The sequence below is a fragment of the Natator depressus genome, chromosome 2 (assembly GCF_965152275.1).
Source record: "Natator depressus isolate rNatDep1 chromosome 2, rNatDep2.hap1, whole genome shotgun sequence".
Classification (NCBI taxonomy): domain Eukaryota; kingdom Metazoa; phylum Chordata; order Testudines; family Cheloniidae; genus Natator; species Natator depressus.
Window position 1 is genome coordinate 216640951 of NC_134235.1, and position 12436 is coordinate 216653386.

The 12436-nt window shown below is 37.9% G+C and overlaps 1 protein-coding gene across 11 annotated transcripts in view; it reads right to left on the bottom strand.

The window, feature by feature from the left end:
• PPP1R9A (protein phosphatase 1 regulatory subunit 9A) overlaps window positions 1-12436 on the bottom strand; it is a 246793-nt gene that overhangs the window by 85566 nt on the left and 148791 nt on the right. For all 11 annotated transcript variants that reach the window (XM_074945889.1, XM_074945899.1, XM_074945891.1 and 8 more), the window contains exons 3-5: window positions 9060-9192; window positions 8423-8543; window positions 2056-2160 (exon numbers count right to left, since the gene is read on the bottom strand). In XM_074945889.1, coding sequence (XP_074801990.1) covers window positions 2056-2160; window positions 8423-8543; window positions 9060-9192 — 359 coding nt within the window. The remainder of the gene's footprint in view (window positions 1-2055; window positions 2161-8422; window positions 8544-9059; window positions 9193-12436) is intronic.

The following is a 12436-nucleotide window of genomic DNA, read 5'->3' on the forward strand; positions in this document are numbered from 1 at the left end:
TTAATTCCCATATCAGAAAGGCAGCTACTACATTAGGCCACCTGACCAAGCGTGTGTGGGATAACAGGAAACTAACATTGAACACCAAGATTTGGGTCTACTAGATGTGCATTTTGAGCATAGTGCTTTATTGTGGTGAGACCTGAAACACCTACAGCCGGCATGAAAGAAGGCTAAACACCTTTCACACCTGCTGTCCTCACCATATTCTAACTATCAAACAGGAAACCAAAGTTCCTGACACCAAAGTACTAGAGAAAGCAAAATTACCAAGTCTAATTACTATTCTCAAACACAAACATTTCCGTTGGCTTGGTCATCTGCACAGGGTGGATGCATTCTAAGGATTCCCTGTATAGAGAAAATGAGGATGCTCTAGGGCCACCGGGTCAATGTAAGCTCAAGCACTTTTGCAAGAGGGACTTGAAATCTTTCAACATCAACACTGCAAGCTGGGAAGATAGCTAGTGATAGACTACACTAGAGGGCTGCGCTTTGCCCGGGAGTCAAAGAGGCTGAAGAGAGGTGGTTGAGAACAAGGAAAGCCAAGAGAGTGAAGAAGAAACTGCATTAGGCCTCAAGCATTAGTAGTGCACCGGATTCATTCTCTAGCCCCCAGCCTTACACTTGCACGATTTGTGGCAAGGACTGTTGCTAGAGAATTGAACGCTTGAGCCACTCGTGATGTTGCAGCATGACACATAATTTCAGAACTGCTTTGGCTTTTCACTTTTCAAGATGGATGATTGCCACAAATTCCCAGTTCCTAAAGTTAAATCTCTGTGGAAGTCTTTGCAGGATTGGGACCCAATTAACATAGCTACAATTGCATATGTTACACAGAAGACTAATACTCTCTTGTAATTAAACTACAATTTTTACAAAATTTATTTTCCTAAATATAAAACATAACAAAAACCCAGCACTCTGCCCACCTGCACAGTCTACTACATTGCCAATGCCAAAGCTAACGTCTTCCTCAAATGTTACTTACGGATCAGCTGGAAAAGTCTTACTGTCACATGACTACAGCATGTACCCAACACTGCAACTGGAGCGGGCTGACCTTGTTTCCATTGAAACCAATAGTTTTGTCATTGAGTTCAACAAGAATAGGAACCGGCTCCAAATCATATGAATCAGAGGTCAGGTCTATCCTCTGTGCAGCGAATTTTGGGAACTGCAATTAACTGAAGGCAGTTACAGCTTGGATATTAGTTTACAATATGCTACACGTTTTCTTTGTTTATTAATTTGTCAAAGTTAAATATTTGTTTTTAAATATTTATTAATTCCTCAAAGTTAAATATTTGCAATTAGCAGGTAGTTTAACAGCGTACATGAGCGTATATATTCTATTTATAAAACTAGTAGAACAGTTTAATGGTTACAAAATGTACATTATTGTATTATGGTTCTTATAAGTATTTTATATTTTTGCATTATGAATTTATATCTTGTATTAAGAATTTTACTCAGTGAATTTTACAATATTTTCTAACCTGTTCACTATTTTACTGACACTTGCAACAATCCCTTTTAACTAACAGGTACTAATCAAATGAATAACACATTTTATAGCAAGGAAGTAGACAAACTACCTGATATGGGGATAAACCCAGAGCAAGTACTGGGGAAAGGGTGGCTCAGTGAATTAATATTAGGATAGTATTGGTAATGATTCTCCTTGAGGTTTCCATTTGACTGACACCTATTTGGTGGCCTATGTGAACAATGGGTCAGAGCCTGGTTTAAATCCTTTGAAAGAAATCAACTTTGACCAAATTACAGCAACTGAGGATCTGACCCTACCTGTGGTTTCAGTCCAAGTCTTAATTATCATGTCGTCCCATCACAAAAAATTAATATCATTTATACCACTACTGGGAGTCCCAGCAGAGATGTTACAGGTTAAAAGGACAGAGAGGCCTCTCCCTTTCCACTTTGTTGTATTGCCCCTACCCCAAGAAATTGATACTCCTAATAGAGTATCAACTAGATAATTTGAAATGTTTAGTACCATCAGTATGTTCTTCTTCAAACACAGTTACTCACCTGACATTTCCTTTGGTGTTTCTGAGAACTGTTGCAGCAAAATTCTGTGTAACGCCAACCAGACTGATTCCATCCACTTCTACAATTTGGTCATTTACTTGGATCCTTTCAGAAAAACAAATAAAATCCCTAAATTACTCATCAAAACATAAAAGGAAGCAATAATTGTAGCTTTTAAAAAAGCGTTTGGAGTTACACCAAAATAAAAAAAAACTGAAGTAAATACCATCCGTACAACATTATGCAGTCTGTTTGTTATGTGATACAGACCCCAATTTAGGAAAGGGCTGACTTCATTGGTATATGAGCACATGCTTAAACGCATTCCTGAAGTGGGGCAAAGCATGCTTTGCTATTTCGTATTGCTAAGTACAGAAGCAACAGCAAAGAAAAAAATACAAAATTATGTCACTGCCTGTGTACAGATACCTCATAATTACAGCTTTAGACAATCTTAGTATTATGAGTAATTACATTCTTCCATATCAGTAGTATTGTAGGTAATCACAGGTAAAACAAATTGCTGAGTCTGGAACATTACAAAATTAAACTCAGACCTGATCTACACTTAAAAGTTAAAGTGATCTAGCTACATCACTCAGGACTGTGCGCTGTAGTTAAGTCAACCTATTCCAGAGTTTAGACCCAGCTAAGTTGATGGAAGAATTTGTCTGTAGACCTGGTTACCAACTCTAGGAGAGGTGGATTAACTACACTGATGGAAAAGCCCCTTCCATTGATGTAGGAAGTGTCAGCTGCAGTACTACAGTGACACAGCTGAAGCATCAGAGCTATGTTGCTACAGTGGCTGTAGTGTAGACATACCTTGAGATACCTGAATAACTTAAAAAGAAAAGGAGGACTTGTGGCACCTTAGAGACTAACAAATTTAATTGAGCATAAGCTTTCGTGAGCTACAGCTCACTTCATCCGAAAGCTTATGCTCACGAAAGCTTACGCTCAAATAAATTTCTTAGTCTCTAAGGTGCCACAAGTCCTCCTTTTCTTTTTGCAGATACAGACTAACACGGCTGGTACTCTGAAACTTGAATAACTTACACATTGTCCTTTTCTAAACAATCTTGAAGAACAATGTAAACTGCAGTTCTAGTATTTCATGCTACTTGAAAACGGAGTATTCTTTAGAGCAAAAGCATATTTTAATAATCTATCATGTACCTAAAGGGCCACTACTCAGTAGATTATGCCTAAACTTCAAATAGGGTAAATCAGTCTTTAAAATTATCTTTAAGAGGTCTGATCTTGCATCCCCTGCACACCAGGAATTCTCAGTGACTTGAAAGGGAGTCTTGGATGTACAAGGAATGAAGGATAAAGCCTTAAATTGTTTTACCAGGGGAAGAATCTCCTAGATTTTAAACATCTATTTATAACACAACCTACTGCTCCATGTGGCAAAGTTAAAAACAATGAATTGCTACTCTTTTCATTCTGCAATACACACAACTGTGAACCTGTGAATGCATCCCTAGGGCAGAGATAGCATCATCATTTATTAAAGGTACATGGAGGGAAGAGAGACATATCAAATTCAGCTCTGCTAGAAACATACAAATTCCAACAGTTTTCCAAATGAAAAAGCATATAAAAATCGTAAAAGAAACACATTTTCAAACATCTGTATGTGAGCTACTATATCAGATAACACAGATTTAAAAGGAACCAACAGAAACAGAGCAGATGAAAGTTCCTTGTTTTAAGTCAAGATATTTAAAAACGGCACTTTTTCCTGAGCATAAATATCTACTAATGGAAGTTTTCCTCAGGACCTCAGAACCACATGCTCCGGGAATGCAAATTAGAAACTACATTTTGCGAAGGAGTACTAAAAATAATTTCACTCTCAGCTTTGGCATAACACCTCACATTTCTACATGCATTTTGAATAACATCTCCCAACTTTCTGAACTATACTGCTGAGCACAAATGGCTCCTTAGAGCTACTCTGGCAGCTTCAAAGTTCATGCTGTCACTGTGGACCAACTCTGGATCAATGGATTATTTCCCATCCAGACACAGCGAATTTTGAAAATACTGCTTTTGTGGAAGCCTGAAAACTGCATCTCTGCAACCCCACCTACTCCCTTTTTAGAACTGTATATCATTTTTATACATGTAACTGTTGCCATTACATTGAACATACCTCAATAATATAAAAAGACTGACAGATTATGAGAGTCTTTTTGTCCATTAGCACACTTTGGTTATTACTTCTCTCTATTTCTTTTCTTTGCGGCTTACTAATTTATTTCCATTTCTTATTTCAGTCTCCTTAGTTCTCCAAATATGTAATATGTGCCATCAAAAAGGATATTTTCTATATGATGCCAAGTAAGTATTCCTATATATACACACACATGTAAGAGTAATCACATTTATTTTCCAATCATGTCTTATTCTATGTTTGGAAAGAATCCTTGACCCGGGAGACACTACCAAAATAAGCAATACTAATAAGATTTTCTATGTAATTGAGAACTGATTTGTCAGAAGGCCAATGCATAAAGAAATTAATGTGCATTTTTGCTTGCTAAAACTGCTTTTGCAATTAACATAATTCCAAATGCAAATCTGTTATTTGTGCACAAATGGCCAGTTTGTCAAATAGCTGGTCCTTTGCAAGTCAAAATTCACAATTTGCACATGGAATTGTAGTAAATGCAGAAATTAGGCAAACGTGTTTACCTATATTAGCATCCATTTTGTATCTGACCTTTTGAAACTCAGGCTTTAATATGTAAAAGTGGAATAAAAGTGCTAATAAAAAATGTAGAGGTAACATACAATGTATGTTAAAATTATAGAATAAAATAAAATAATCAGAGTTCCTTTTCAGTAAATTGAATTCTTTCCTCTCTTTATCCATCTGGGATTTTGAAGATATAACTGTCAAGATGACTTTATCGGGTTTGTATTGGATGGTGCACGTAGGCCATTGTCTTTACGAAATCAGCATTACATGACAAAGGAGCAGGAGGAAAAATTCCGTCCTAAAACCTTTTTTTAAACAGCGGAATCAACAGCATCCTTTTTCTAAATATTAAAGGCATTTGTACAACATATATGAAGATGAAGGATGGTTATTCATTTATAATATATAATTACACCAGATTATATAATATGTATTATTACACCAGTTACAATTAATTTCCAGACAGTTATTTTCAACCTTTACCCCCCATTTGATTCTTCCTCCATCCTGTTCCTGACAGTTTTACAGATGTGTTGAATGGCTTGACACCAATCTGAACAACAACATGCTATTTCTCACCAGCGCGCGCGTGTGTGTGCACGTGCGCGTGCGCGTGTGCGTGTGCGTGAGAACAAATTAAGTACCAAATGGGAGAAGGGTTTTCGGGTGACAAAGACTTAAAAAGAAAAAGTTTAACAGTATTTTATTATTAATGAAATTGGTGGTTTCTCTATTATTTTCTAAGGGCCAGTTCTTCAAGCCTCACTTACAGGGAACAGCATATGAACTAATTTAAGTTCCTGGAACAACTTGCCTAATTGCTTCTCAATATCAGAAAGATTGCAGAATTAGGTCCTAAAAATGTGACTTCAAATTTTGAAGAGATATAATTTAGTATACGTTTCAAGTTGTGAATTGTTACACATTCCTCAGCAGCTGTTCTCAGGTAAATTTATTATCAGAAAATTTTTTTCAAATGATGCATCATCCACTACACCTGTCCTGTACTTGAACTGGGAGATTATTTATACAAAGTAGCCATTTACCCTATCACATGTAATGAGAGTATTGGTATTTCATTTTCAGTTTGCCCACTGATTCCTTCACTTTTTATTACCTCTAACTATCTATCATCCTATGCTTAATTTGGACTGGAGCTTACAGCAACCTCTCTGGTTCAATTGGCCAATGACATTTACCACAGAATGCCCTTTACATGGCAACTACCCAACATCTGCTATGTCTGGAGCAGCATGAATAAGACAGTGGTGCTCAGTTACTCGGAATTCCCTCACTACAGTTTCTCATCTTCCCCGAGGGCAAGTAATACCCGGAGTAATCTCCTGACTTTTGCAGAAAGACATGGAAAATTTACTGCAGCTACTGAAGTACAATTCTTATCTGAAAATTACAATATTAGGAATCCCACCCCAATCTTTATTCAATTATTCTAGGATATTTGAGACATCCTCAAAATATATTCATATTTATTGCTAAAAGATGGTGTTTTGATTATTATGCTTACTGATTACCATATAAGGATGAGGTGGAAAGAACCTCCAGAGCTGATGCACAATAGATGTTCCATATTCAGGGATAAGGTGCTCCATATTCAGAGAGTTGTGTACACCTGTCTCGAATGAATGAAGTATTTTGGAAAGAACATGAGAGTTCTTTCTCAGCTGCCTGATCATTGGTCAACTGGAGACAAATATTAAAGGGGCCAAAGCAAAAATCTAGTATGACCTCCCTGATGAGGGACCAACAATAACTTGTGCAGGCTGTGTTTGTCTGGAGTATAAACAGTCCTGAACCAGCCCTCAAAACACCAAAGGAGAAGCCTCATACGTGGTGTCTCAAAGGTGCAGGCTGCCAGATATCCAAGCAATTGAAGACAACTTCTTATCTATGTCTTTGGGCTGATTTGAATCTTTGAGATGAGATCTGCTAACATCGAGAATCTGTTGGAGGGAAGATAAGCCCTGGCTGATATAGTGTCTAAGGAGGCTCCTATGAACTCCACTCTTTGTACCAGGCTCAAAGTGAATTTCTCAATGTTGAGTGGCAATTCTAGCTTGCAGAACTGAGATTATCATCTTTATGGTGGCAAAAAACTCATTATAAGATTGTCCCTTGAGTAGCCATTCATTGAGGTATAGAAAATGATTATGCCCAGACATCGAAGATAAGCTGCGACCACTGCCAGCACCTCAAGGAACACTCTTGGGGCAGGCAAGAAGGCCAAACGGGAACACTTGATACTGAAAGTGATCCTGATCTACTGAAAAACACAGGAACTGTTCATGAGCTAGGTGAATTTGTAGAGGGGAGATTTTTGATAGCCCAGAGCCTAGTAACATGCCTAGACCACTGCCAGCAGCTGGAATACCAATTATTATGCTTATTGCTGAAAGCAGGTAAAAAACCAGCTACTGAAACCTTAGCACAACTTACAGGCCAGGAGGGGAGGGGGAAGTGAATGCCCACGAGGAGTAAGCATGGCCATGTGCCCTCCACACTTGAGCTTCTCAAAATTGCTGAAGCATGAGGTTTTGCATGATAGGAACTCTGGCAATATTTTAACTGTTGCTATGTGAAATACATCTGGTTAACTGATGGAAAATTCACTGGCTGGAAAACTCCACATAACTTCTGCTCAGCAGGTTTTTTTGTTTTTATGAACAAGCTATGTAACTGAGTATAAACGGGGGAAGAGGTCTGAGCTCGGTGGACATTTGAATACTTGGGACGCTTCGGACATTTCTGGGATTCCTCTCAAGTTCCCCTGCAGATGGAAGGGTGGCCACCAGAAGTCTACAGAGATCCACTCGAGACCTCCTGAAGACCTTGCATAAATATTAATCAGGGGTATATTTGAGGTGCTCTCCTAACCTGTTGCGGACGTGTGTAAGTGCTGGAGACTAAATAAAGTAAAAGCTTTCTGTAAAAGCACTTTTGTTTGTATCAACCATTTATCGGCCGGACGTGCCACGTCCCCATTGATTTATTTCCTGACACCACCTTACAAAGAGTAAAGTTACCAAGAGCTGGAATGCATGCGTGCAATCACTCAAAGAAGAATTTATAATACTGAAGATCATTCTGCATTCGTGATTTTCAAAAAGTGCATGTTAAGTGAGAAATGAGGAACTCAAGGGCACACAACTACACAGGAAAAACTAGAAAAACGTTGCTGAGGAACCTTTTTTCATAGATACTGACCATCCAAAATTCTCTTTGAAACCAATGGGAGCTGCAGGCACTTACCACCATTCAAAGACATTATAAATGCTTCAGCACTTCTGATTTTGGACAACCAACTTGATTTTGGACAACCAACCAAATGCTACAGGGGCTTGGTTTTCAGGAAGGTGTGAGCAACCACCATCTGCAAATCTGGCCTCTTTACAGCATCACAAGTGAGATAATCAAAACAATTATCTTCTGAAATTTCAGGTTGCTACTTTTATTTAGAAGCCTACCTTTAGGTACCCAGATTAGAACATTTGGGCCTTAACACTAACTCAAATTTCTAGCTATAAAATTACACACAATTTTTTGCCATATGCAAACAACCAGAAATTATTTTCTACAAAAATCAATATCCATAACAACTATTGTTGAGGAAAATTCCAAACACTGAATCTAGTTTACCTGCCATCTCTTTCGGCTGCCCCACCTTCTGTTACTGTTTTGACAAATATTCCCAGTTTTTCAAGGCCTGCATCTGCTCCAACACCCATTCCAATAATACTGATGCCAAGTCCATCTTCATCTGTGGAGAAGACAAATAAAAGCAGCAATATATGTTTGATTTTAAAGTAATCTGGCATTTAAAGAAGTACATTTGCATCTGGCTTTTGTTTTCCTTTGATTTTTTTCATGTGATTAAACCCACTTTTAATTATTTCCTTGGTGAGACTCTTAATTTTCTGCAGTTTTAATAACACACCAAAGATAGATAATATTGCATTTGCCATTTGGAAAAGGTTACTAGATTTAGGCAAGATGGCTAATGTTCCAGAGGAGAATGAAAAGTTAATATGAAAAATCATGTCAATTAATGTGTAAGGTGAACTACAGGAAACAACATTCTTACAGAAATACAGAACTATTGTCCTTGAACTGGTTCCTTAAATAATATTATTTAATATTTTTCAGTCTGAAGGGCCAAGAGATTTGCAACGGTTCCTTGAGAATTAAAGTTATTCCCTCTAAGCAAGTGCAGTAATCCCTTTAAAGATTTGCACATCAGTTTAGAGAAATTGTAAATAGTGCACCGAATGCATACCTTTTTCTAGTTCCACTGGAAAAAGCTCCAATTTTTCCACGCGCTTTTCAAGTTCATATTCAGCTGATGCAGCCACTGGGTCAACTTCATCATTTCTCCGGTCATAGTCTTCATTGGAGTATGTGTTGAAAACCTTTGAAAATATGCCAATATTGATCAACTATCCATTCCAGAAAAGATCGTTAACTTAAGAAAATAACTGCTATATGTATCCATTTTTATGGCTTTTTCTAATACATTGGTTGAAATGGGTTTTTAAGGCAATGTTCCCCTCCTCCCCTCAAAGTTCAGGTTTTTAAATTAGTGCTTTTTTACTCATCAAACAGTCTGCTAAGGACTGAAAACCAATTCCGAATATAACTAATTCATTTTTACCATATGTGGTTATAAATGCAGTACATGTTTTAGAAGGACTGAGTCATTCTACTCCTTTCAATAATTAAACACACAAACATATGGTTCCAACCAAACAGTACTCCATCTAGATAGTAAAGATCTCCAAATACTTATAAAAGTAGAATACATAGGAACTACTGTGATTAACTGTAACTTGTATCTAATCTCAACTCTGATGTTTCTTTCTGAGGGTCCAATTTGCACACACAAAACCAAAGCTGAAGCTCACTACTGCTAATATGAAAAACCATTTACATATAAAATTAAAGATTATGCTGTACTTTTAAATTTTAAGATTACAGTATGGCATCATTACTGTACAATTAAGACAGATTTAACATTTCAACTCTATTATAGGACATGTTTAATATTTATGTGTATGTGTATACACACACAAACTTTTCAAATGCTACGGTAAGTGCAGTATGTTTGTTGAATTTGTTTACCTGTCAGTCAATATACATATTTATGGCTTTTAAATTAATTAGGGATTACTGAGGCCTTCTGTAGAGTTACAGAGTCAGAAAAATGGAGATAGTTGTTCAGATTATTGATCCTATGCTTTAATTTAGATAATCCCTCTGTTCACTTAGTTGTCCCACCGTGGCAGTAGTGAAGAAATATACAGTGCTAGAGATAAATATTGTATCTAAATTCTTCTGTCCTGCATCTATTGTTGCATTTATTATTTTAAACAAAGAAAACACCACACAACACCCCCACCACAACCACACCACACCCACAATTTCACTCTCTCCCCTTTTCTGTCTTTACAAGTCCTCAACAAGGGAAGGCAGAATTAGGTAGCAAAAGAATATTTACGAACAATTCAATGTGTGCACCAGATCAACATCAAAACAGAGAGGTCACAAGAAGCCTTCCCTGACTGCAACTCTGTTCAGTTGCTAATCAACCATTGCCTACATGCAAGGACTGCTCAAGGCTATCACCCCACAAGAGGCAGGGAAAGCCAACGGCAGGGCTGTGGCTAAACTCACCACGCTCTGACTCTGTAGCTGAGCTGTCCGTTCAATGTCTAAAAATTCACATTCAACTTTTATGTTTGAATTCTTAATAAAAGTCAGAGAGATCAAATGTAAGAACAAAGGCTGCACCTCATCAGATCTGATGGTAAAGAGATCTTTTACATACTACAAAAAATGTTTGTGCAACAAATATTATTAAATATGCCCTAAATAAAAATGGTAGCAACTGCTTTAAAAATGTCACTGAGTGATATAACTTTTAAGTTTAGCTCCTGAAGATCACGTAAAAGAAAACGATTATAGCTTAAATAGTACTGTTAGTGGAATCTGTGTTGTTCCCACCTAGCAATTTGTCAGCTGAGAGAGCAACATAATTGACTCCACTTCTGTCTAAAACTAGATGCACTCCTGTCATAAATATAAAGGGAATGGTAACCACCTTTCTGTATACAGTGCTATAAAATTCCCTCCTGGCCAGAGGCAACATCCTGTTACCTGTAATGGGGTAAGAAGCTCAGCTAACCTGGCTGGCACCTGACCCAAAGGACCAATAAGGGGACAAGATACTTTCAAATCTTGGGGGGTAGGGGGAGAAGAGGCTTTTTTTCCTGCTCTTTGTTTGTGTGTTGTTCTCTCTTGGGACTGAGAGAGGCCAGACAGAAATCCCTCTTCTCCAACCTATCCTAATCCAAGTCTCCAATATTGCAACCAGTATAGGTAAGTCAGGCAAGGCGGATTAGTTTATCTTTTGATTTATGTGAATTTTCCCTGTGTTAAGAGGGAGGTTTATTTCTGTTTTCTGTAACTTTAAGGTTTTGCCCAGAGGGGGATCCTCTGTGTTTTGAATCTGAATACCCTGTAAAGTATTTTCCATCCTGATTTTATAGAGATGATTTTTACCTTTTTTTTTTTAAATAAAATCTTTCTTTTAAGAACCTGACTGATTTTGCCATTGTTCCAAGATCCAGGGGTTTGGGTCTTTGATGATTTTGTAACCAATTGGTTACGATACTACTCTCAAGCCTCCCCAGGAAAGGGGGTATGTAGGGCTTGGGGGGATATTTTGGGGGAAGACGTCTCCACGTGGTCTATTTCCTTGTTCTTTGTTTAAAACGCTTGGTGGTGGCAGCATACTGTTCAAGGACAAGGCAAAGTTTGTACCTTGGGGAAGTTTTTAACCTAAGCTGGTAAGAAAAAGCTTAGGGGGTCTTTCATGCAGGTCCCCACATCTGTACCCTAGAGTTAAGAGTAGGGAAGGAACCCTGACAACTCCGTGCTTATTTTTTTTAATTACACAAACTGGGGGAAAAAAATCTTCCCAGCTCCCTCTCTCCCCCACATTTAATATATCTTTTTTATTTCTTTGGCATACTTTCCTCAATTCAACTTTATAACATTTTTGAACTAAGAATAAGAACATAAAAACGGCCAATACTGGGTCAGTATCCATCTAACCCAGTATCCTGTCTTCTGACAGTGGCTAGCGCCAGATGCTTCAGAGGGAATGAACAGAACAGGTAATCATCAAGTGATCCACCCCGTCACCCATTCCCAGGTTCTGGCAAGCAGAGGCTATGGACACCATCCCTGCCCATCCTGGCTAATAGCCATTGATGAACCTATCCTCCATGAATTTATCTTGTTCTCTTTTGAACCCTGTTATAGTCTTGGCCCTCACAACATCCTCTGGCAAGGAGTTTCGCAGGTTGACTGTGCGTTGTGTGAAAAAAATACTTCCTTTTGTTTTAAATCTGCTGCCTATTAATTTCATTGGGTGACCCCTAGTTCTTGTGTTATGAGAAGGAGTAAATAACACTTCCTTATTTACTTTCTCCACATCAGTCATGATTTTATAGATCTCAATCATATCCTCCCCTAGTCGTCTTTTTTCCAAGCTGAAAAGTCCCAGTCTTATTAATCTCTCCTCATATGGCAGACACACCATACCCCTAATCATTTTAGTTGCCCTTTTCTGAACCTTTTCCAATTCCAGTA